The sequence below is a fragment of the Saccopteryx bilineata genome, chromosome 4 (assembly GCF_036850765.1).
Source record: "Saccopteryx bilineata isolate mSacBil1 chromosome 4, mSacBil1_pri_phased_curated, whole genome shotgun sequence".
Classification (NCBI taxonomy): Eukaryota; Metazoa; Chordata; class Mammalia; order Chiroptera; family Emballonuridae; genus Saccopteryx; species Saccopteryx bilineata.
The window spans coordinates 160871121-160898100 of NC_089493.1; the positions used below are offsets into that span (position 1 = coordinate 160871121).

Consider the following 26980-nt stretch of genomic DNA (forward strand, 5'->3'; position numbering starts at 1 on the left):
ATGTATACTTCCCACAATGCTTTATAACCTGCTCTCCTGGTTAACAGTCCAGGACCGTTCCCTGTGTCCTCAAGTCTCCAGCGGCAAGGTGGTTTTAATGCCAAGACCTGGCAGATCTAAGTGGCTGGACACTTGCCTGAGCTGTCACACTCTGCCACTTGTCACTACCATGGTGATTGGTTACTTCAGGAAGAAGGAAGAAGTTTCTAGCAAGGGAAATCCTGATTGTTTTGGATTTGGCCATTCAGAAGAGTGACCACTTTATTTGGAAGCTTTTCTTTCTGAAAGTGCTTTGAATACACAAAGGCACAGAGGTCTGTCTACCTTTCCTCTGCAGGTGGGGAGGAGGCTGGTGCCTCTCAGCTGGAAGGGGGGGGTTCCAAATGACTTTCCTGGAGCCTCATCTGAACAAGCCTCACCCAAGGAGCTCGATTTCCTGCTATCACCCAAGAACACCAAGGCCCTCTAACTAGTTCTGGATTTGAACTTACCACATAGCTCTGAAATCTCAGAAAGGCCATGGTCCAGGACAGGGCACTATTCACACTTTGACCACATAGACACCAGTGCCTCTCTCATCATCTAAACCAGTGGTTCTCAAAGTGTGTGCCCTAGAAGATTTCCAGGTGCACTCTATAGTATTTCAGAGAAATATGTGCCTATTTGGGACCAAAAAACCAACAGGATTTTTGGAGTTTAGATTTTTGGGCAGAGGTGTGGAGAATTGGCTGTCAGCTGACAGTCTACCCAACCCCCCACCTCACTTGCCTGATTAGGTTGCAAAAGGCTGTTAAGCTGTGGTGCTGGATTGTTTACATTACCTCCCATGTTCCCCAGAAAGACTGGAGGCAAGCTTTTTCTATCCTTTGTTTGGTGTAAAGTTAAGATGATATGTATGGTAGGGGTTTTGGACTGATGCTTAAACATAAGGAGTTCTCTCTTGAAGCCTTTTGGATTTCTATAAGAGTATGTGGCAATATCTAAAAAAGCTTTGAACATTTTCCTACAATTTTCAACATCCTATTATGTGAATTAGGATTTTCTACCCTCAACACAATTAAGAGTAAAAAGAGAGGAATTCTTCAATGTATTGATGAGGAAATGAGAGTTTACCTTTCAAATATATGTCTAAACATTGAAGAAATCGCTAGGACACATCAGGCTCATGTTTCTCATAAACACAAGAATGAAAAAACTTAACACATTTGCACCAGGACCTGCTAAATTTACTAAATCTTACTCAGAATGTATCTATATATATAAAAAGATAACTTTTTTGTCATTTTTTTAACCCCTCTTTTTTACAAATTCTAAAAAGCATAATTCAAAAAATGTAACATAAAAATGTTTTTTAATGTCAGAATAAATTTAATTTTGTCATATTTATTTTGTTTAATTACCGTACAAGCACACTTGGACTTTATTTTTTTTTCTTTAATATTTGACTTAATTATTATAACATATTTCTCAGAAATTTGTATATAGTGCGCCTACAATTATTTGTAGGATTTTAAATGCGTCCCGACTTCAAAGAGTTTGAGAACCCATGGTCTAAACTATGGACAGTAAGATGTGTGACTAGAGAACGAAGGAAGTGAAGTGATAGCATGGTGACCATCTCACAAGTACCCAGTAAAGACGATGGGAATGACATGGAATTGTTCTCAGGTGCCTGCAGGAAACAGAGACCAGCTGCAAGCACCTTCAGCCCCCCTTCCAACAACCAGACACAGAGCTCTCCCGGCTCCCACGGGTCCTGGGAAGGAATACTTCCCTCTCACTCATCTGCTCAGTTATTCCCCTCCACGTCAACATGTGAGTGACCCAAGGACCATGTGTAATCTAGTGGACACAGCATGAGGTGGTTGTGACGAGGTCAGTTTTATTGGTGTGCATGGAGAAACCAAAGCCAGACAATACCAGGAAGATGACCTTTGGTGATAGAAAAGGGGACCCAACCTCTGGTCAGTCACTGGTCAGTTCTTGGGCTTGTCAGAGGCCCGTGAATCCACACCATCCTACCTGTCCACTGGGATCCGCTGCCTCAAAAAACCTTCCCAGAATAATGCTGGACTGCCCCCTGCCTTGACTTTCATGCTCCAATCCTCATTAGCCTTCTTTCAATTTCATTTTCAAGGAAAGAAGAGACATCTCCCGCAACCATAACATTTTTTTTTTAACATTTGTGAATAAACTAGACAGCTTCGTAGCTGTTCACCAGCTGGCCTCATGGAGCACTCGCCAAGTGCTGCTACACCACAGCAGCTCCAAGTGGGTTATTTGCCTGCCACGTCTTGCTGACTGATAAGTCCAGATAGTTGAACATCTTATCTTTCCTCCGTTTTTCCCAGGACTAGAGCTGCTGTCATCTGACCAGGACCTCATTCTGCTGCAGGGCGCCTCTCCAGAGCCTGCTCACCTCCGAATCAACTTCCTCCCCGATGGCAAGCACTCTGTTCTTCCCCTCCCAGCTGCAGCCGCAGTGCTGCTGCCTTGGCAGGCTCACTGATTGATCGCCGTCTGTTTCAGATCTGCGCTGGCACCTGGCTCCCCATGCCTGCTATAGACTCACTGGGAATGCACAGAGGAGCTGGAGTTGTCTCTTAAGTTTCCAAATAAAAACACTGAAAACCTCCTCAGGTCATTTCTGTATCAGATGCTTCTGCCTGGCTTCCAAGAGACACCGGCCACCCTCATTCTTTCCTCTGTTTAGGCCCCTGTAGATGTCACCCAGAGAAGAGGCCACTCCACACAGGTGAGAAGAAAGTCTCACTTCCCTTTCCCCAGCTGCCTAAGGTGGGCAGGGAGGGTGCAGTGGTGGAAAGGGCAGCAGAGTGAGAAGAAGCCATGCAGGCGCTGGCCCCACCCTGCCAGCTACACATGCTGATTAAGGGCTCCAGAGGCGATGGCACCAAGCACAGGTTAGGTGGGCATTCTCTGGGCCTTATTTTCACATGAAGAACAAAGCAAAGCAAAATAAACTACTTTGTTCAGTCTGGTTTCCAGAATAATGTCATGATTCTAAATTGTATTTTTCACTAGAATCACATGGGACGGGGCGTTGCTTTTCTGCTGTTATATGTCATGTGTCCATGATGTCACCCACTTTTGTGCCTACAACAGGTACCTTTAATCAGGTGTAGAGCCCTATCTTGTTGAGCTGAATGCCACTTCAGAATCTTTCTCAGAGTGCCCTGAACAGCCATGACCAGCCAGCCACATCATCTTATGATCACTCTATGATAGGAGGAGGGAAGTAGAAAGAAGCATTGCTGACTGAGTATACAGAGGGAGAAAGTGAGGCTCCAAGGTATCTGAGCTCCTGCTGAGCTTGGACTTCCAGTTCCATTTGATAATCTTCTTGAGGCTACATTGCCCCCTGCTGTCTAGCCCAAGGAACATCATTCCAAAATTGGGGAAAAAATAAGTTGTTGAGACATATAATGTAGAGTCCCCAACAGCCACTGAAGGCCTTTGGTAATTCCCATCAGAGCTGCTCTTCGATTCATCTCTTATTGCTCTATCCCAGGTTCCTTGTACTCCAACCAATTTTCCCATCCCACCCAATGCCAGGCACATAATGGGCATTTAAATGTTTGTTGATGGAGTGACTGAGTGACCCAACAAATCCACGAGACCAGCTCCTGTCTGCCCATCACTTTACAGGCTTTCTTTCCTCTTCTTTTCTCTTGCCTGGACACCCTGACCCCCCTGAACAGGGAACATTACTATTATCTTGTAAAAAAACAACAACTACCAATATTCTTGTAAACCCTAAGGGCGGTAAAAAACACCTACTAAAAAGGGCTCCTGGTGGCTAATGGAGCTCAAATTAAAAGAGAAAGAGGAAGGAAGGAAGGAAGGAAGGAAGGAAGGAAGGAAGGAAGGAAGGAAGGAAGGAAGGAAGGAAGGGGAGAAAAAGGGAGGGAGGGAGGGAAGGAGGGAGGAAAGAAGGAAGGAAGGAAGGAAGGAAGGAAGGAAGGAAGGAAGGAAGGAAGGAAGGAAGGAAGGAAGGAAGAAGGAAAGAAAGGAAAGAGAGATAAAGAAAAAGGAAGAGAAAGAAAGAAAGAAAGAGAAAGAAAGAAAGAAAAAACAAATGAAAGAAGAGAAGGAAAGGAAACTTAGCAGCCATTTTGCACAGGGGCCTCTCACACATGGAGAGGCCACTTCATGGAGAAGCCACAGATGAACCACCTGCCTCCACTGTGTTTCTGCCATCTGAACCAGCCCTTATAAAGATTTCCTGAAATCCTACTTCAACTAATAAGATTGAGACTTTACCCCATCCAATCAGAGCTGCACAGTTCTGACCAATCACAGCAGCTCTACTTTGACCAATCAGGAGAGTGCTTTTCAGGCCAATCAAACTGCAAGGACTTGGAGCTCTAATTTGCATGAAGACTGACCAATCAGGGACCAATGGCAGGAACTTCTGTCTATAAAAGTTCCCCTGTGACTCAAGGAGTGAGTGACTTTCCCTTTCCACTGAAGAATGAAACTGTATTTCCCACTGGAGATGTCTTGCCAGATCAGGATGAAGCAGACCAGTGCATTGCAAAGCAAACCAGAGCAGAGCAGCAGAACAGATCATTGAGCAGAGCAGAGCAAAGCTGACTCTAGACAGAGAGGGTGCTGGCCCCAGAGCTGTGCTACGGCCATGCTATTTTCACAGCCTGCTATATCACAGTTGAGCCCTTTTGCACTGAATAAAGTTTCTTCACCGCATCCCAAAAGGGAGGTTCCTGTTGGTATTGAATTGGCGCCAAAAACTGTCAGTTGACACACTATAACGAGGATTCTCAACAGCCATCTCTTTCATTCTTCAAAATTACGGAGGGCCTCAAAGAACCTTTGTTTATGTAGATGATAACATTTACCAAAAATTAAAACTATTTAAAAAATATTTAAAGTATAGTAACTCATTACATGCTAACATAACACTTTATTGAAAATATCTATTCTTTCCAATAATAATAATAATAATAATAATAACGAGAAAGTTGCACTGTTACATTTTTGCAAATCTCCCGAACTTCTGGTGTAAACAGAGGACAGGTGGAGCCCTGTATCACCTCTGTTTTCAATCCGTTGGGATGTCACTTGCCATGTAGCCTTTAGAAAACTCCATTGTACATTCGTGAGAAAATGAGAGTGAAAAGGGTAGATACCATCGCAGTGTTTTATGAAAATAGTTTTGACCCGAGGACGCCTTTGAAACGGCAGATCTACAAAAAAATTCGTCACTAAAGGCTTTCTTGGCTGATAAGCTGCAGAATCACCAGTTGGTGGCAGCAGAGATCAACTAATTCTCCACAGGTGTCGGCTTCTGGTGGCTTGTGAGCTACAATACTTCAGTGGTGAGAGCATCTGGGCCCTGTAACACCACTCTTCCTGTTTTCTGGGTCTCCTGTGTCTCTCGCTGTTGTCCTTTAACTTCTCCGCGGTGGAACAAACCTCAGACTAGCAAGACCTATGCCTTGGGTTCCAGTTTCAGTCTGTCATCAGCTACCTGTGTGACACTGGCAAGCTTTTCCCTCTGCTAGGCCTGTTTCCTCATCTGCAAAATGGCCACACTGGGTCTCCTTACTTACCTTCTAGGACTTCGTTAAGAATCAAGTGCAAAAGTTGTTTTGTAAGCTATAAAGTGCAAAATGGGGGTTAGAGGAAGGCAGGGGGTTACTGTGGTTTTTCTTGTATCTGGTTGCATCCTGCCTTCTTCTCTGTGAGTCTGGGTTGTTTGCATTTTTCAGGGGGCAACACAGGATGGCTGCAGCGGTGTTCCCGAGGCCTTGTCTCTGCAGGTAAAGCCCTCATACACATACTAGGGTTGGGATGGCTGCAGATGCTGGTGTGGCCTTTCTGAGGCCAGGGTATCTGATGAGTCACTGACTTGAGCCCTTCAGGGTTCTGGCCCCTCTCTGCGACTCCAGGAAACCTTAAAGCAAAGTCCAGCCTATGAGTTCCTGGGAATCTGAAAAACCATCCAGAAAATCCCTGCTTCCCTCATCTGGCTGAGAGGAGAGGGGCCAGAATTCTCTGGGCTCCATCTCCCCTGCCCATCACAAAACCCACCCCAGCGCCTTGCCCCTTTGCCTCCCAGCAGCATTGACCAGGTCTCTCCTCCACACCTGCAGACTCCAAAGACGCTGCTCTAAGTTACTGTTGTACTGAGTTCAGCACCTGGCACTCACTCTGTGCTTTATGGTGTTTGCTAATGATTCAACCACATTCTCAGGTATACACAAAGTAAATGAAATTTCTCTACTTTAAATTTAGTATTTTAATAAAGCATCCATTCTATCTGATAGCAAAATAAAGGATTTTGCCATCTCAGGGTAAAATTCAGAAATTAGAAGTTAAATGCAGTCAGTTCAGGATTTTCTCTTTCTTTTCCCTGCCCTGGGGTTGACTTTAGATTTGGGGGGTATAGGGGGGTCTAGGGAGAGGCTTCTGTCTCTTGGGAGATACCCCACCCCACCTAGCATTCTCCTCTCTCATCCTAGGGCATAATCTTTCCTTCATGGCATAGGTGGAAGCATCTTCATTCCCATTTCATCTGACTTCATGGTCTGTACATGTCGTATCTGCCAACCCGAGGCCTCTGTGGTCCTCTTAAGTGCCATGACACCTCCATGCCCCTCTCTGTCCTATGGGAAAAGCCTTAACTTCTTCCGGGGTTCCCTGTGCCATGCCACGTGTCAGGTGGTGGAGGCATTCTCTTTTCAGACTGGTATCTCCCAGGACACACAAGTGATGGGAGGCCCCCCATTCTCACGTTCTCAGCCCTCCCTGGGAACTCTGCCCCCACAGTCTCAAGGCTCAGCCAGGGTCCGGATGCTCACAGTGGCTGCTTTCACCCTCTCCTCCCTGACGTCTCTCCCACAGTTCAAAGACAGGACCTAGGAGCTCTACTTCAGTCGTTCAAAAGCCAAGAATTAACTTCTATGTTCATAAACAAAAAATAATCATCTCAATCAGTGCAGAAAAAACATTTGACAAAATACAGTATTCATTTAGGATAAAAGCACTCAACAAACTCAGAACTGAAGGGACCTCCCTCAACCTGATGAAGAGCATCTAGAACTCTGCAGCCAACATCATACTCATCGCTTAAAGGCTAGATGCTTTCCCTTTAATATTAGAAACAAGATCTCACATCCTATTCAACATTGTACTGGAGGTTTTTACCCAAGGCAATTAGGCAAGAAAATGAAATAGAAGACATCCAAATTGGAAAAAGAGAACCAAACTACCTTTGTGTGCAGATGATATCTTGTACATAGAAAAGTCTAAGGAATCCATTTAAAAACTATTATATTGATATATTATTATAACTATTACGAATATTATTATTATAAATATTATTGTTAACTATTATTATAACCAATAAACAAGTTCAGCATGGCTTCAGATACAAGATCAACATATAAACATCAGTAGTATTTCTATTTTCTAGCAACAAATATTCCAAAAACAAAATTAAGAAAATCATTTCATTCAGAATATATTTTAAAAATGAAATAATTAGGCATATTTTAACAAAATTAAAAAACCTTGTTGAAAGAAAATTTAAAAGATCTAAACAGCCTGACCAGGTGGTGGCGCAGTGGATAGAGCATTGGACTGGGATGCAGAGGACCCAGGTTTGAGACCCAGAGGTCGCCAGCTTGAGCGCAGGCTCATCTGGTTTGAGCAAAGCTCACCAGCTTGGACCCAAGGTTGCTGGCTTGAGCAAGGAGTTACTCGGTCTGCTGAAGGCCCGCGGTCAAGGCACATATGAGAAAGCAATCAATGAACAACTAAGGTATCACAATGAAAAACTGATGATTGATGCTTCTCATCTCTCTCCTTTCCTGTCTGTCCATATCTGTCCCTCTCTCTGACTCTCTCTCTGTCTCTGTAAAAAAAAAAGATCTAAACAAATGAGAATATATTTTATGTCATGGATCAAAATACTAAATATTGTTGAAATAGCAATGATTCTCCCCCACAATTGATCTAATGACTTAATTAAATTCTTCTCAAATATTAGCTGGATTGGGGGGGGACAGAAATTGGCAAGCTAATCTAAAATTCATATGGAAATACAAAGGTTAGCCAAAATGATCTTAATAAAGAAGAATAGGCAAAACTATTTTAATAAAGAAGAATAAATTTGGAAGACTCACATTTCCCTACAAGACTATAGCAATCAAGACAGTGTGGTGCTAGTATAAGAATAGACATGTAGATCAATGGGATAAAATGGAGAGTCCAGAAATATATTTTTACATTTATAGTCAATTAATTTTCAACAAGGGTGTCAAGATAACTCAATAGCGAAAAAATAGACTTTTCAGCAAATAATGTTGGGAAACTGGATGTCTACATGCCAAAAGAATGAGGTTAAAACTGTACTTCACACCATATATGAACATTAACTCAAATAGATCACAGACCTAGATGTAAGAAGTAAAACTATAAAACTCATAGAAGGAAATGCAAAATAAATCTTTGTGATCTTGGGTTTGGCAAAATTTTTCTTAGACAAAATACTAAAAGCATAAGTGACAAAATAAAATACAAATTGGACTACCATTAGAAACTTGTATGCTACAATGATACCATCAAGAAAATTAAAAGACAACCTAGAAAATATTTGTAAATCTTGTATCAGATAAGAAACTTATATTCCAAATATATAAAGAACTCTTACAACTTAGCTATAAAAACACAACTAACCTAATTTAAAAATTGTAAAAGTAATTGAGTAGACATTTCTCCAAGGAAGAAGTCCAAGTAGCTAATGAGCACAGAAAGAGATGCATCACTAGTTATTAAGGAAATGAAAAATCAAAGACACAGTGAGATACCACCAAACACCCACTGGGATGGCTACATTAGAAAAGCAGTTAATAACAAGTGTTGATAAGAATGTGGAGAAATTGGAAACCTCATACATTGCTGGTAGAAATATAAAATGGTACAGCCACTTTGGAAAAACAGTTCAGCAGTTCCTCAAAAGGTTAAGATAGAATTACCATGTGACCCAGAAACTTCACTTCTAGATATAAACCCAAGAGAAGTGAAAACGTATGTCCTCACAAAAACCTTTGCATGAATATTCATAGCAACATTATTCCTAATGGCCAAAAAGTGTAACCAACCCAAGTGTCTATCAACAGATAAACAGATAAATAAAATGCAGTATATCCATAAAATAATATTATTTGGCAATAAAAGGAAATGAAGTATTGATACCTGCTACAACATGAATGCAATCTCAAAGCACCATGCTAAGTGAAAAAAACCGGTCACACAGAAAAACACATATCGTATTATTTCATTTACAGGAAAAATCCAGAAGAGGCAAAGTTATACAGACATAAAGTAGATTATTAGTTGATTGGGCTGGAGGAAGGGAAAATAGGGAATTGCTGCTAATGTATACAGTATTTCTTTTACAGGAAATGAAAATCTCATATTAGGTTGTGGTGATGGTTGCAAAGCCCAGTGAATATACTGAAAACCATTGAATGACCCACTTTAAATGGGTGAATAAATAGTCTATACATTTCTGCTGAGGGTTTCCCTTCCAGAGGAAGAGGCCTTAGTCTGGGTAGGAAAGGAATTACAGGCTTGAGCCTTTACAGACTCTTCTTGTTTCAAATTGGATGGATGGGAACACAGAGAGACATGCATGTGGACTGGTGAACATTAGACCAGTGGCATCTGGGCTTGGCTTTGGCCAGCTATGCTGTACCCTGGTCTGGAATCTCTCCTGGAAACAACATAGTCTGGGTCCTAGCAACCTGGACAAGACCACCGACTGTGGAGAGGGGCTCCTGTGGATCGGATTTAAAAGTGTGGCTCTGGAGTCAGCTACCTGAGTTAGGGTCTTGGCTTTGCCACTTGTAAGCAGTGTGCCCCGAGCAAGGTATGTAACCTCTCTGGGCCTTCGTTTCCTCATATATGCGCTGGAAATAGTTATATATAATACTTATGTATCTATCTCAAGGGGCGATTGCAACTGGATATTGTTGTAAGGTACCAAAAAGCTGAAAATTAATATTGATATTCTGGGAGGAAAGGTCAGGTTTTCCTGTCCGGTGCCTCTTTTGGGGTTGGGAGGGAGAAGAATGTAGAAGTTTCTGGCTTGCAAGAACAATGGGTCATTTAGTTTTAAATCTAAAATAAAGGTTAACACAGAAACTTCTTCTCTTTCAATAGGAGGCAGAATTTATAGACCATCTTACATTGATTGTAGTTCCTCCCCCTTCCTGGAATCTTGAGGGTAAAATACCCCTAGGCTAATGAGGGAAGATGAACCCTAAAAGATTTGTAAACATCTTTGATTGTGTTACCGTGAAAGTCTTAATGTTTCTGTGTATCCCCTAAACAAATGTTGTCAGTTTGTGCCATAATGTCATGCTCTCCCCCGCCCGTGTGTGATCAAGGGTGTATAAGCAGCCCCTGAACCATTTTTGGGTCTGCTGCCCCGTGTCAGCCATATGAGGCCGGCATATTTAATAAATCTCCTCCTTTAATAAAACTCTTCAAAATTCATCTGGACTGGATGTCTCTACGTGAACTCAATGAAGTGAGGAACAGTACCTTTCAGAATCTGGGGTACCGTACTTTATAACAATATTCTGCAAAACATGCTGAGCACAGTGCCTGGTAACAGTAAACACTCAGGAAGTGTGAGTCTCCTTTCTCCAAGGGTGCCTCTGGATAAGTCTCTGCTCTCCAGGCACAGGGAGGAGAGTCGTTACAGCACACCTCATCCGCTCACCCAGACGCTGAGAAGCCTGCTCTGTGCTGCCTGCGGGGGTGTATCCTGTGGGGTTTATGACTTTTGCAGAAAAGTGGAGGGAAACCACCAAGCTGTGCTGCCAATGAATCTGTGGCGGTGGGTTGCAGTTCATCTCTCTGCCCATCTTCTCTGGCAGCAATTTTGTTCCCCGTGTGTGTTTTGAAACCAATCACTAGCATCTGTCCTTGCCGTGATCCCCCTGCGGGGTAAGCTTGGCTGAGGTGGCAGTGCCGAGGCTGCATCCTGTAAACCACATTGTGTGATGCGATGCAGTTGGGCCTGGGGACAGTCATTCAGAAAACCCAGATGGAGGACAGGAGAAGAGAAGGCCCTGCAGCCATGACCTGGAACCCCACAGGGCGGGCCATCCAGGTTGCTACAGAAGCCTGGGTTCCTCCAGAGACTCCCAGCCCAGCCCTGGGGTGAGAGCTGGAGAAAAGCCCCTCTGTCCCTCATCACAATTCTGTTGTCCAGACAGCTCCAAGAGCCCGAGATTTATTGAGACTCATTGAGCTGCCAGACCTGATCATCTCATGTGACTGCTCATGTACTCTGCTGCAGAATATTAATGTGTTTAATTCTGGAATCCTGCCCCAGGCCCTGCTTGGGTGTTATGTAATATATGGTGCATGAACTGTGTATTACCTTCCTAAAAGGCTAAACGTTTTCAGTGCTGAACACTGTCTATGCCCATGTTTTTGGATATGGTAGTGTGGACTGATATTATTATGAATCTGTTTTACTCTCAAACTGTAGTCAGGAAACACGACATATGCACTTGACATTCACAGAATTAGAATGGAAAAATCAAAGAGTTTGGAATCAGAGACAGCCACAGTGGGAACCCTGCTTTAACCCTCACCAGCTATGTGCCTTGGGAGAGTCGTTTAACCTTTCTGAGCCTTGATTTCCTTATCTGTAAAAGTGAAATAATAATACCCACTCCCTGTGGTTATTAGGGGATTCAATGAGATGATACATGCTTAGTACCCACAGAGTCAGTGATTAATCATTATGTGCTTCATGTTAACAAATAGTAATAAGTGTTATTTGATAGATCTTTTTCTCAGTGCTTTATCCGTGGGATCCACAGACCAGCTAGGGAGACAAGCAGGACAGCCTCATCTGGGTACTGTGTTCCGTGCCCCATGCGGGGGTAGCTGTCCATGAAGAGGGGGAGGCACTGAGGGCACTTGATGCTCAGACTTCGAGTCTTAGGGAAGAAATCATATAGGAGATGCTGGGAGATTATAACAGACACGAATTCTCGTACTCACTGTTATGGGACATCTTCAGAAAATCTTGAAGGAACTTGTGTCCCACCCCTCCACACTCACCACTGCCACACAAAGTTTTTCACTTCTTGAGAGAAGCAGATTGGTCAACAAACTGTGACTATTGTCTATTTGTCTTAAGGTCTGTGTCCCCTGCAAAACAGTGGTCCCCTCCTGAAAGCCTCTTAACTTAAAAATCCTACCTGCTAACCTGTGACATACAAGCCCCATGGATAAATCATTGAGAAATTTTTTTTCTTTCAGTCCTGAGATTTTAAAAAATTATGATTGGGCCCTGGCCGGTTGGCTCAGTGGTAGAGCGTCGGCCTGGCGTGCAGAAGTCCCGGGTTTGATTCCCGGCCAGGGCACACAGGAGAAGCGCCTATCTGCTTCTCCACCCCCCCCCCCCTCCTTCCTCTCTGTCTCTCTCTTCCCCTCCTGCAGCCAAGGCTCCATTGAAGCAAAAAGATGGCCCGGGCGCTGGGGATGGCTCCTTGGCCTCTGCCCCAGGCGCTAGAGTGGCTCTGGTCGCGACAGAGCGATGCCCCGGATGGGCAGAGCATCGCCCCCTGGTGGGCATGCCTGGTGGATCCCGGTCGGGTGCATGCGGGAAGTCTGTCTGTCTCTCCCTGTTTCCAGCTTCAGAAAAATACAAAAAAAAAAAAAAAAGTAAAAAAAAATTATGATTGAATATCACCATGGACCCACAATTTCTGCACCTCAAGAAGGTTAGTAAGACATTCCTCTGATATGGGCCCCCTTTGCTAAAACTCCTTCTGTGTCCCTCCTACATGGGAGATGCTTGGCTGCAGGTGAGGGGGCCAAACTTGTACCCTCCCCCTTGCTAAAGTAACTTTATAACTCCAGGGATGAGGTTACTTAGATCATCAGAAAACCTCACCTTTGGCCAAGGGCTATTTGCAGTGCAGGTCACATGAGCTATTGCTGGATGTTGTAATTGATTGAAAGTAAAAGCCAAGCAAAGCCCTTTGAGGAATTCTGTCTCTTGGTGCTCTAAACTTTCCATATTATTGTGAGCAAAAGCATGCAAGAATAGAAGGGCCCTTGACTTGGGGTAGAGAGTGCATAATACAATATACTGATGATTTATTATAATTGTACACCTGAAATCAATGTCACACCAATAAATTCAATAAAAATAATAAATAATTAAATAAATAAATAAATAAAGTAAGTAAATGTACAAGGATGGTCTAACCCCATAGAAGGGTACAATTCTATTTTTGACAGTGCCTAGAAAAATGGTTCCCATAATCAGTTCCTCTATGCTCTTCTCAAGGCTTTGAGCCTTCAGGTAGCAGGGGAGCAGGTCAGTCTGATCGTCTGTCCACCCAACTATAAGATGTTCACCCTCAACCTATCCTTCCCATCCATCCCACCCATGACACAGAGCCAAGAAGCCCAAGCTGCACAGGCTGCCCACTCCCGCACGGCCAGATCTGAACTTGGGGCCTGCCTGGGGATGTTGTTAGGAACCTCACCTTTCTGAACACATGTAGTGTGTTCTAGGTACCATCTTTTCTCCTGACCTACACACCAGCTTAAACTTTGCTTTTGCATCTCAAAGGGCTTTCATCCATTTGGTCAATATTTATAGAGTATCTACTCTGAAATAAGAGTACTAGAGGCTCAGGATAGGTATTTGGGATGTAACAGGACAAAGTTCTTTGTCCTCAGGTTGCTGGCATGTGAGCCAGAAAGGACAAGCAGTAAACAACAAACATGGTCAATTAGTAAATGAGAGAGCATCTTTGAAGGTGGTAAGTACTGTGGACCAGAAGCCAGGACCAGGAGAACTGGGCTGGTGGCTAGGTGTGGTGGATAATCTATTAGTCAGGGTTCTCCAGAGAAACAGAACCAATAGCACAAATGGATGGATAGATAGACAGATAGAGAGACAGACAAGGAGATTGATTATAGAAGTTGGCTCACATGGTCATGGAGGCTGAGAGTCCTACCACCTGCAATCTGCAAGCAGCAGGCCCAGGAAAGCCAGCAGTATAGTTTTAGTTCAGTCCAAAAGCTCAATAGCCAGGGAACCAATGGTGTAAGTCCCGGTTCTAGTGCAGGAGAAACCGATGTCCCAGCTCAAGTTGTCAGGCAGAGCCAATTATTCTTCCTCTGCCTTTTTGTTCCCTGAGGACCCTCAGGGATTGGATGAGGCCCACCCATACTGAGAGAACACCTGCTTTACTCAGTTGGCTCAGCCAGAAACAGCCTCACAGGCACACCCAGAAATAATGTTTAACTAACTATCTGGGCACCCTGTGATCTGGTCAAGCTGACACATACAATTAACCATCACAGATAGCTACAGTGACACCATGCCAGACAGACAGCTGAGTTCAAAGTTCCCTCAGGTATATCCCCCCTCAGCCTCTGCACCCCACCTGGTACTGCACGTGACCTGTGGCGGGTACTAGTGGAAGGTCTTCCCGGTGAACAGATGACTATATGAATCCCAGGGCTTCTCTGCTTGGTGATCTGACCCAAAGAGGGTCTGCTCAAGGACCTGATCCTGACTCAGCTTCCAGCATTTTCTTATGTATGAACACACCCCCACTGTAGAGTAGTCTCCCACCTTCCAGGCTAACCAAACTGCTGCCTTCTCCCCTTTCACATACACGGTTAGTTTCTCAGGACCCGGAACTTCTTGGCAGTGGCCTGAGCCTCCCTCCAGCACCCACAGGTAGGGCACCTCAGGCAGGCCTAGTTTCCCCTAGCTGTAACCCTCAGCTTCTCCCCACACCCTCAAAACTGTAAGGTATTTTTCCCCGCCGAGAAGAAAGGAAGAGGGCTCGGAGCCGCAAAGTGTGAAATAATAAACGGCTTTATTGAGTACAGAGCGCACACCCCGCCCGGCAAGGTTCCCTGGCCCCGAGGAAAGAAAGATGGAGAAAATGGAGGCTAGGGAAGTTGCAAAGATTAAACCGCGTGGCAGATATTTAAAGGGTCCCTCTAGGGAAGTGGAACTACTATGACATGGTAAAATTTCACTGGCTGGCAGACGATTGCTTCTTTCCAAATGGTTCCTGGGAAGCTTCCCTTGGTGGGCTTGATTGTGGGCGGTCCTAGCCAAAGTGGGCGGGTCTGAGTCCCTACGTCACCATGCCCCCATCCACCGACCTTACAAAAACTGCATCCCCTCCAGCCATTCAGCCCTCAGCTGGGTTCATAGTGTTCTGTTCTGAGCAGCAAGGTGGGAATAAGCCCCAAGAGACCAAGTTGGTTCCTTTTTTCCACATGTATTTATTCCAAAATAAAGACATACAATTTTAAACAAATACATATTCTTAAAATCTTAAACAAATATTGCAAATGATTTTGACTTAGCATGGCTTACTTCATTTTTAAATTGTAACAACTTAAGGACGAGGCTTTTAAAATTCAATAAATAGAATAAATACTATGTCATCTTCATTCTCTGCCTGCCATCCTTGTTTTCTGGAAGGCTCCCAGGAGGCTCTTCAGAAATGTCAGTGTGTTGCCTGCGGTGGTTTGGTTACATGGCCGTTCACAGGAAAAATACTGCAGGGGTGAAGTTAACAGAGACAGAGTGACTGACACAGTGTGGGGTCTCACAGCCCAGGGGCCGCCTGCCAAGAGCCTGCTAGGGGGAGGGCAGGGTGCAGGCAGCAGGGAGCTCGAACCAGAGAGCAAATCGATGGGCCAGCTCATGGCGCATTTTGTGTAGACGCGTGAGTGGCTGACTTCGTGTCAGGATTGCAGGGGACACACACATACACGCACACTTATCAAATGGTCCTAAATCTCCTCATTAGAGGAAACCTTTCCTTGAGGCTTTCTGAGGCCAAAAGTCCTTTCTGGATGTCCTTTCGGGGCCATTTTATAGCACAATGGCGAAGAACAGGGATTGGGGTCACACAGACCAGAATTCAAATCTAAGCTTTGCCACTTATGAAATATTTAGCCTGGTCTGGCCAGTTGGCTCAGTGGTAGAGTGTAGGCCCAGGTGTGGAAGTCCTGGGTTCGATTTCCGGTTGGCACACAGGAACGCCCATCTGCTTCTCCACCCCTCCCCCTCTCCTTTCTCTCTGTCTCTCTCTTCCCCTCCCGCAGCCAAGGCTCCATTGGAGCAAAGTTGGCCTGGGCACTGAGGATGGCTCTGTGGCCTCTGCCTCAGGCGCTAGAATGGCTCTGGTTGCAACAGAGCAACACCCCAGATGGGCAGAGCATTGCCCCCTGGTGGGCATGCCGGGTGGATTCTGGTCGTGAGCATGTGGGAGTGTCTGACTGTTTCCCTGTTTCCAACTTCAGAAAAATACAATAAATAAATAAATAAATAAATAAATAAATACCTCCTTAGCCAATCCAAAAAAAAAATCTTTAACTTGCAGGCCACAATGTCTACTTAGTTAACAAATAGAATCTCTAGGATAATTTAGTGCCCAGGGATTACAATCGGGTGAATTCATTCAGTATTCAGTCAGTACAGAGAAGTTAGTATCAACATAGGTGTGAGCTTTTTTTTTTTTTTACAGGGACAGAGAGAGAGTCAGAGAGAGGAATAGATAGGGACAGATAGGCAGGAACGGAGAGAGATGAGAAGCATCAATCATCAGTTTTTCATTGTGACACCTTAGTTGTTCACTAATTGCTTTCTCATATGTGCCTTGACTGCAGGCCTTCAGCAGACCAAGTAACCCCTTGCTCGAGCCAGCGACCTTGGGTCCAAGCTGGTGAGCTTTTTGCTCAAACCAGATGAGCCTGCGCTCCAGCTGGCGACCTCGAGGTCTCGAACTTGGGTCCTCCGCATCTCAATCCAATGCTCTATCCACTGCGCCACCACCTGGTCAGGCAGTATGAGCATTTTTTAAAGCTAGGGAACACTGGGATATCCAAGGCAAATCCCACTTTAATTCTATTGTTCTGATTAACTTTCTGAGAAGTCTCTAACTGACCTTGAACTACCAATTCCAACACTATCATCTGTTCTCATTCAGATAGACTTGGCATCGCATTTACATAGAAACAACTAAGCGGAAGATAACGCAGATAAAGACAAACTCACTGGACACTTGTTGTGCTTCAGATTTCCGACTGTTTTCTTCACCCGATTGAAAATCTGGGGGGAGCTTGTGCTCACTGTGGTGTTGGTCATCCGGACCAGACCCTCCTGGAAGCACGGGGTGGTGCAGCTGTCCTGGGGATTAATAAGGATTTATGAAGAGAAGCACACAGAGGACCACTTTAAGAAGAAATAAGAAAATGAGTAGTTTTGGAGACTATTTTAATTTAACCAGTGTAACCTAAACTGACATTATTTTTTGACAGATCCCTTGCCAGTCTAGAAAATGATCAGAATTTCAAGGTGAGGCCCTTTGTCCACAGTGACAGTCCCTGGAGAGTTTCAGTATGTTCCATCCAAGCAACATGAGGCCTACGGGCCCTGGAAATAATGAGCTCTGAGTCTCCTTTCAAACAATGCTCCCCTGTTCCAAGTCTTGAAATAGCAAGTTCGAAAGTACAGGGAAGAAAAAGGCTTTTCACCTCAGTCTGCTGGGATGTACCAGCTGAATGCAGCCAGTGTTTCTGCAGTAGCCAAAATCGGGGACTGCAGCCCACGGGGATGGGATAGGGTATAATTGCATGCTGCTGCGCTTCCCTGTTTTCATGTAATGGCTGGGCCACAGGGAGTGGGAGGTCTGACCTCAGCTGGATGAGGAGCTCAGATTCTCCCAGACCTTGATCCAGAGAGAGCAAAGCAGGCTCCCTGCATGAGTTTTTCCTCCTCATCTTAGCCAGAAATTTCCTGCCATGTGTCCTCTCAACCCAAGTGGCAATGAACTTCCAGAATCCCTTCCCACTTCCCCTCAGCCACTCCACCCTCCCAGAGACCACTCTAAATTAGCTACATAGACAGGAAGGGAGAGAGGAGGGAGGGAAAAGGTCCAGCACACACATAGTGCCAGAAAAAAGAGGAAGAGTTGTCATTCTCTTGGCATTGCTTTGCAACCTTAGAGTTATCATTGACTGGATTAGAAAGTGGTGTGATATGGGCTATATCACTCGTTATAATCTCCCTTCCAGTTTGACTTCATTTTGCCCATGGCGCGACTAACCTAAAAAGAGGATCAGGATTCTATTTTAAATATTGAAAAGTGATCAAACTTCTCAAGGGACATAGAGCTGACCAACTATAAAGAAATTATATAATATAGACTGCCAAGACAAGCCTGCTTTGAAAAGGAAATACTAATCTGTAACAAGTGTAATTAAGTAACACTTGCTTATCTAGAACATCAAGTAAAGCAATTACTTTTGCTTAAACACAAAGAACAAGATCAAGATTATCTTCCTTTACAATACTTACAGAAGGAATGGGCAGGCACAAACAATCGGTCACCTGCAAAAGATTAAGTTCAAAGTGAAGATCCCAGATGTGAAAATTAAATTAGTTTGGAAAGCCCTTAACAGAGTGTTTACTCACATTGCTGCTACAGCTGCATTTTGACAGTGGATCTCCCTAAAGTAGACAGAGACAAGAATCCATAATGGGTGGCGTGTTTTTCATCCTCCTAAAAAAATTCACTTAAATTTTCAATAGCTGCCTTTCACACTGACGCGCCCCTCTGCAGCTTACCCGCAGTTTGTCAATGAGGTTCTTGACATTTTGAATTGCTACCAGGGTCTGACACGCTTGGCCAGCCACGGAGCACAGGAGCAGGGCAGAGGCAAGGACTACAGTCAGGAGCATCTTGACACAGGGCTGGAGCTCGGCCTGTACACACCTTCACGTCAAGTCGTATTTAAAGTTCCCTTGCAAACGTGGAAAAACCCTGACATCAAACTGATACCAAGTGCCCACTTTTTCTCTGTAAATTCGGGCCACTTGACATTGAAAAAAAAGATAGGCATTATATAAAACTGAGTCACTTGGCAAAGACTAATTGATATAGTCTCAGGAAATCTTTCATTACAAAAGATACTTTTGAAAAGATTGGATACTAAGATGCTATAGGAAAAGTCAAAGACCTTAAAACATATATTTATGAGTGTGTGTGTGTGTGTGTAACATATAATAGATATATCATTTTAAGGCAGAGGTTGTGGTTGTGAAATTTACACTTTCCATGAAAGCCCAGGGCTGTATTTTCCCTTTTCCACTTCATTGGAAATGCTGATACAATAGCCAGCCACAGCTGTTCTAACGAAGGAGGTGGGGAGGAGTGGGGAAGAGCGTGGCGGGTTGAGGGCAGGAGGATGAGAGATAGTACCGTTTCCTGAGCTGTTCTGTCTGTCAGGGTTTTTGCAACCTCAGTCTAGTCATTGCCACCTCAGTCTTACTATATTTATTCACAAATCTTAACAATGTCTTTTCATGCCTGAGGCCAGATCCTGTACCTCATACAAGTGCATCTTTGTGCAAGTATTTCTTTGAATGAGGATCTCAAGAGGAAACTCTTCAACTGTAAGTGCAAGAATGCAGCAAACCTGCCTGTTAATTGGCCTTGAGGATTCTTTAGTATCTTCAGGGAACTTACAGAGTGCTGTGCAACTAAGTAAAAACTCGGTGTTTGAAATGGCATAGTAGCTGACATTACTGAGCACTTACTACATTCTAGTCACACTTCTAAGCACTGTATGGGAATGAAGCCATGGTATATGTACAGCCCCAAATGAGGTGGGTACTAATTTGTCATTCCCCTGTTTTACCTTTTAAAACACTGTCTCTATCTTAGCTTCCCAGACCTTTGATGGGGCTGTTCTTATCACCAGAAGCTAGAAAGCAGTTTCACGGTAGCCCTACGGGATAAGTATTATGATTATCCTCATTATTTTAGAGCTAGGGAAAAAGAGGCACCAAGAGGTAAAGAATTCTCCCAAAGTCACATAGCCAGGAAGCCACAAAATTTGTATTCAAGAGCTGAAGTCTGGCCCCCAGGTCCGGCTCTTAATCCTCCATCTTCCCTGCTTTTCTCAGTGTGTTTTGGTCTGCCTCTCCCAAGAGGATGTATGCCCCATGGGCCCTGTGGGTCTAGTTCACTCCTGGGTCTCAGCGCTTGGGAAGGCACCTGGGAAACAGTGGGCTAGTTGCATGGGAACTAAATGAATGTTTAATGAAAACTTCATTTTGAAAAGTAGTTTCTGAAATTGTAAGAAAGATACACATAAAGTAAAATTTTTATAAGGTTTAAATTTAGTTTCTGCATACATATTTGAAGGCATATGCATTTAAGAATATGTATGTTCTACACACGAGAGACTGAAAGGTGGGTGTAAAGTCAGAAGCCACGGCCACCATCACAGCCGCCTGGCCAGTGCATGTTTGCATTAGATTGGGACAAACAGTAATGAAACAACGGAGCCAAAAACTGGTGGGCATTAGCTTTAATCCTAGCTTGCACCCGGCAGGCAAGAAATACACACAGTGGGAAAACACTTCCCTTTCCATTCAGGGCTCCCAAAGCCACTGACTTATCCGAGTTTCCTAGAATCAAAGGTTTCTACCTCACCAACCTTATTCACCTCTGTTCCCCATCTCCTTCTCTCTGCACAAACTCTGCACAAACTGGCTTCTCCTTCAGCACTCTGCCATCTTGGCTGCTTCTCCTCTCCTCCACATGGCCTTTCTCTGCTCTCTTCTCTAATGCTAATTTCAGGAACTGAGAGAGAGCAAGCTCCCAGTCTGCCCCATTTTATAATGTAGAAATCAAAACCTTTAATCCAATATACAAACAAGGAAGTCTCTGATACAAAGTCACTTAGGGTGGGAAAGGCTTAGTCTTAAAACTAAGCCTTAGGGTATAACCACCCTGCCTGCATACAGCCTGTCCCCCACACCCAATGCAAACTGTAAGTGAACAAATCTATATATCATATTTACAAACTTATTTGACCAACATTGGGGGTCCTTTTGTTTAGCACTTGGAGCTGTAGTAGCCAATGGGGACAAATTTTCTGCTTTAACAGCCTGTGGCAATAGAGTTTTTCTTTGTATGTTGTTCCTTAGGAGTGATGGGAGATACTCGGGGTCTGGCTGCACTATGGGGGTGGGGGGTATCTTGGTGCCAAACAAGGTGAAAACAAATTGGCTTTTTGCAAAATTCCCTAACTCCTCCTGCTGTTCTGACCGCCATGCCTGTGTTCTGGCATGGAGAAGGTCTCCCAGCCTATAGCAGACACACTGACTACAGAATCTGGTATCTACACCCTTTCCTTGTCGATAGAACCCTGATTGGTTTAGAGAGGCAATGTGCCCAGCTAAACAGCCCCTTTTTCAGCCTCTCTTGCTGCTACAGGTGTCCCTGTGACACGTGCGAATCAATGCAAAGGCCATGAATGTGGCTGTGAGTGTGCTAGCAGGAGCTTCAGCAGCATTTTTCTTTTCTTTTCTTTTCTTTTCTTTTCTTTTCTTTTTTCTTTTCTTTTCTTTTCTTTTCTTTTCTTTTCTTCTCTTCCTTTCCTTTCCTTTCCTTTCCTTTCCTTTCTTTTCCTTTCTTTTCTTTATATTTTAAGTGAGAGGAGAGAGAGACAGACAGGAAGGGAGAGAGATGAGAAGCATCAATTCTTCGTTGCGGCACCTTAGTTGTTCATTGATTGCTTTCTCATATTGTGCATTGACCGGGAGGGGGGCTCCGGGAGGGGGGCTCCAGCCAAGCCAGTGACTCCTTGCTCAAGCCAGCAACTTGGACTTAAAGACAGAGACCTTTGGGCTCAAGCCAGCAACCACGGGATCATTTTGATGAACTCATGTTCAAGCCAGCAACCCCACACTCAAGCTGGTGAGCCTGTGTTCAAGCCAGTGACCTCAGGGTTTCAAACCTGGGACCTCAGCGTCCCAGGTCAATGCTCTATCCACTGCACCACCACCAATTATGCTTCAGTAACAATCTTATAACTATGAAGGAATGGACAAGCGATTGCAGTAGCAGCAACACTAACACTTTGCACAAATAGAAAATAACCATAAAAAAAAGTTAAAGCCACAGAAGCAATGATAGAAAGTAACCATAAGGCTCCGGACAGAGCTGCTGGTTAGAGCATCACCCTGAAGCACAGAGGTTGCTGGTTTGATTCCTGGTTGTGGCACATATAGGAACAGATGGATGTTCCTGTCTCTCTCTCTCTCTCTCTCTCTTAATAAAAATAAACATAAAAAAGGAAAGTAGCAATAAGAATATAAGAGTGGTACTAAATTCTAGTGAGATATCATTGCCCACTGAGGACCTTGAAGCTCAGGAAAAATGGAAAGTTCTTATAAAAATAGAAGTTCACATGTGCTGGAAAGATGTCAGAGATGTGCTAGTATTGAATTGAACCACTCTCCCTGACATCATTGGGAGACTTAAAAGAGACTTGAAAAGGTCATCATCTTCTCACTATAGAAATCAATGCAATTGGCCTGACCTGTGGTGGCGCAGTGGATAAAGCATCGACCTGGAACACTGATGTCACTGGTTCAAATCCCTGGGCTTGCTTGGTAAGAGCACATATGGGAGTTGATGCTTCCTGCTCCTCTCCCCCTTCTCTCTCTCTCTCTCTGTCTCTCTCTCTGTCTCTCTCTCCCCTCTCTAAAAATGAATACATAAAATCCCTAAAAAAAAAAATCAGTGCAATTGAATGCTGTGTGGGTGAACCATGGAAATGATGTCGCCTGCCATCAGATGTGCCTCTCACACTGAGGAAACACTATACCACCCCTCTTACTGTAATGATGGGGGCCATACCCAGAAAGAAAAATGGGCTGTCTAAAGCCACATCTCTAGTTACTAGTGGGGGATAGTATAGTATAGTGGTTAAGCCAGTGACCCTGGAATGAGATGACCAGGGTTCAAATCTTGTTTCTATCACTTGTTAGACACATGGCCTTGGGCAGGTGGTTTGACCTCTCCAAGCTCCCATATCCTGACTATTAAACAGGGATGAGGATGTAGAAAAGGGTGGTGGGGATGTGATTATTATATAAAGCCTATCTCAAAGGATTCTTGTAAAGATTAAAATAAATATTTACTTAGTGCTTAGAATGAATTAAATAGCCTTAATTTAAAGTTTGTTAGGGCCCTATTGTCTAGTTCAGGGGTCAACAAACCATAACCTACTTGGCAAGATCCAGTGTAAGGCCTGCAAGCTGAGAATAGTTGTTAATCTTTCAGAAGAGTTGTTTAAAAAATAGTTAAGAAATAAAAACAAAGAAGAAGGTATGGCAGAGACTGTAGCCTGTGGAGCCTAAGAAATCTACACTCTGGCCCTTTACAGAGAAAATCTACCCATGCTGGGTCTAGTTCCCACCCTGTATTCCTCAGCTATTATCTTCCCTCCTGGGAAGGGTAGACCTAGGGGTTGGTGACCCCCTTGTCCCTTCTTCCTTTGCTGCTCTGGTCACTCAGCTCAGGCCTCTGTGGAGAAGGGGGGTGGCCCTGAAGCACTGGTGGCCAGATCCTCTGAAGGGCTGAGGACCCATTCTTTCCGGTGCTGTGGTATGAGCTGACAGCTCCGTGAGCCAAAGGTTTGGTCTTGGTGCAGCCAGGTACCCACCATCAATGGTTTCTCATCTCGGCCCTGGCTTAGCAGGAAGAGCCCCACACCCTGAAGTCAGGAAAGAAGTGGGCAAGCTAAACATTTTTTTCTCCCCAGGCCAAATCCTGGCCTAAGCAGCTGGGCTTGGGTCACCCCACCCCCACCCCCAATGGCTGGTGCAGGAAGAGGTGACCTGTGGGCAGCGGGGCTCCCCGAGCAGGTGACCCAGCCTTTCCAAGCATCAGTGTGCTATCAACCCTCCCCACACAGAAACCGGCAGATCACCAGCCCTTCCTCATGGAAGGATAGGAGCATTCTGTCTGGGATGCTTCCCTAGGAATGAACCGAGTTTCCACTGGTCTCTTCCATGCTCTGGTCAGGCTCTGCTCTCTTCCTCCCCTACCACCCTCCAGTCACATTGGTTTCTTTCTATCTCCAGCCTCCATTTGTTCTTGCAAAGCTCTGCCTGAGTGTTCTTCCTCAATTCCTCCATGTACAGCCCATTCTCATCCTTGTGGTCTCAACCCTAATGCCTCCTCCTTCACGAAGCCCTCCTTGACTATAGTAATCATTGCAATCTGCATGATTCCATCTTAGTATTTATTCCTCCTAGGGGGACATAAGTTCCATGAGACATGATAACTGATTCCTGTTCATCACAGTATTCCCAGGGTATGGCCTAAGTTAAATGTTCAGGAATTACTGCTTAGAGGAATGGATGACAAAATTAATTTTTTTAAAGCTCTTAAGTGTATATTATTTATGAAATGACCAATATATGTTTTTAGTGGATCAGGAACAAAGAGTAGACATGACATTTTAAAGACCTGAACAAGAAAGCATTTCACAAATGATTACATAATGAACAACGTAAATTTGCTTGTTGTGTAGGTCCCTGACAATTTTGAAGTGCTTTTCAGCCTCTTCTCCCTTTCAAGACTTAAAATGACTACATGGGGGGGGGTGTCAGGTGTGGGGACCCCAACTCTGTAAAGGATGAAACAGAGAGAGTTAGGTGACTATGCTTTACAATTCTTGCCCACATCCCCACCCACTCAGTTATAAAAAAAAAAAAAAAGGAAAGAATTAAGAACATTTAAATGGTAGTTCAGCAGTTCAAAACACCATTAAAACAGCAGATGCTTATCTAGGCAGTCAACAGCTTTTGAGGTTTAGCTTCTAGGATTTCTTGCAATATCAAAATGTAAGCATGCAAATGATCTCCTGCAGAAAAAAATACGCCAGGCTCAGAAATTAATGACTCACTATTTTAAATATAAAGAAGATTGGAGAGTGGGATGCTTACCAAGACTGGGCATAGATGACATAGTTTACAATAAATGACAATACTCAACCATTTATTTAGTTCCAAAGATAAAGTCTGACATTTTTATTTTGCGATTAAAAACCCATGTGTCATGAATTATTTCTCTGGGAATAAAACAAAATAGTTATTTGTTCTGGGAAGCCACAGCACAAAATGACACACACACATGACACTAAATTTCTAAGTAAAACCCATTCTGCCTTTTTCTCTAAACAGCCAAGAGATAACTAATTATGAGAATCCTCAAGCACTAATTTCTTAATCAAATGGTTATTTCTGAGTTGGCATTTCCCAACCAAGTGGGATGGGGCAAGCCCCACTGGATGTGCGGTCCTCCCCTTAGCGGCTTCTTCCCTGGTGCGTGTGAGTTCTAGCTGGTTGCCCTGCACCTTTTTCCTCCCATCCCTCCTAAGCAAATTCACATTCCCTCCTCAGCATTGCTGGGCACTGTGGACACAGGGCCAACTGCTCCCAGTTTGGCTCCCATGCCATTTCTAGAGCTCCAGACCTAGGATCTAGCCTTATTCCCATCCCCCACCCCTCTCCTCCTATTCTTCACTGTCCTTGAATAACAATCCAGGCCATCCTTGCGAATAGAATTTTTTTGTGTGTGTATTTTTCTGAAGTTGGAAACGGGGAGGCAGTCAGACAGACTCCCGTATGCACCCGACTGGGATCCACCCGGCATGCCCACCAGGGAGCGATGCTCTGCCCATCTGGGACGTCGCTCTGTTGTAACCAGAGCCATTCTAGCACCTGAGGCGGAGGCCACAGAGCCATCCTCAGCGCCCGGGCCAACTTTACTCCAATGGAGCCTTGGCTGCAGGAGGGGAAGAGAGAGACAGAGAGGAAGGAGAGGGGGACGGGTGGAGAAGCAGATGAGTGCTTCTCCTGTGTGCTCTGGCCAGGAATCGAACCTGGGACTCCTGCATGCCAGGCCGACGCTCTACCACTGAGCAAACCGGCCAGGGCGTGAATGAAATTTTTATACCCTCACATTGATATGGCCCTCATCATTACCTGAAACCTGCCGGTATATTTGTCAGAGACTATGGGACCCCTTTTGCTGTGCCCAATTTATTGGTGTCCATTTAATTAAGAAAGAATGAGAACTCCTGTTCTGAATCACATTGGGGAAGGCCCTAGAATTTGTTGAACCCTTGCCATATGCAAGGTCACATATGAAGCACTCTATGGATATTTTCTGATTCAGCTCTCTCAATAATTTTTATTAGCCTTGTTTTCTAGATATAGAAATTGAAGCTCAGAGAGGCTAAGGGAGTTGCCTGAGTCACACAGCTGGCAATTTAAACTGGATTTATCTGACCCCAGAGCCTGTGCTCTTGTCTGCTATTATTGTTTATCAATCTCTATTCCTGATAGCTCAACTATAAAGCCTATAGTCCAAGTGTACTTAATACAACCAGAAAATGAAAGTAAGGCTTGAGGCTGATGGGAAGTAGATTCTAGTGATCAACTATATTAAACAGGCTTAAACAATGAGGAAATTTACCATCTCACAAAACACTGAATCTGTGGATCAATAGGTTCCTGTCTCTGTGTGTTGGTTTTGCCACCCCATTGCCTCCCTTGGAGGCTGCAAGATGACAGCCTCAGGCTTTGGCCAGTTTGCTCAGTGGTGGAGTGTCAGCCTGGTGTGTGGATGTCCCAAGTTCAATTCCTGGTCAAGGCACACAGGAGGGAACCATCTGCTTCTCCACCTCTCCTCGCCCCCTTCTCCCTTCTCTCTAATTCTCTCTCTCTTCCCCTCCCGCAATCATGGCTCAATTGGAGTGAGCACATCAGCTCCAAGTAATGAGAATGGCTCTATGGAGCCTCTGCCTCGGGTGCTAAAAATAGCTCTCTTGCAAGCATGGTCTCAGATGAGCAGAGCATCTGCCCCAGATGGGGTTGCCAGGTGGATCCCGTTTGGGGTGATTGAGAGAGTCTCTTCCCTCCTCTCACTTGGATAAAGAAGAAAAGAAAAGAAGAAAAAAAAAGATGACAGTGTTAGGCCCAGGTCTTATATCCAGACATGACATAAATTCTAGATTTGGAATTGATGTTGAACATGTTTAATGC

The 26980-nt window shown here is 44.4% G+C and overlaps 2 protein-coding genes across 2 annotated transcripts in view; one reads left to right on the plus strand and one right to left on the minus strand.

The window, feature by feature from the left end:
- The window catches only part of SLC25A48 (solute carrier family 25 member 48), a 39571-nt gene extending 36560 nt beyond the window's left edge, over positions 1–3011 (plus strand). The window contains exon 8 of the mRNA XM_066272532.1: positions 2352–3011. The gene's annotated coding sequence lies outside the window, so the exon portion shown is untranslated. The remainder of the gene's footprint in view (positions 1–2351) is intronic.
- A 12496-nt stretch (positions 3012–15507) lies between these two features.
- IL9 (interleukin 9) lies at positions 15508–18808 on the minus strand. Its single transcript, XM_066276778.1, has 5 exons — positions 18695–18808; positions 18542–18577; positions 18425–18457; positions 17123–17254; positions 15508–15618 (listed from the first exon to the last, which is right to left on the minus strand). The coding sequence occupies exons 1-5, from the start codon at positions 18806–18808 to the stop codon at positions 15508–15510; spliced, it is 426 nt and encodes a 141-aa protein (XP_066132875.1).
- Positions 18809–26980: the final 8172 nt, after the last annotated feature.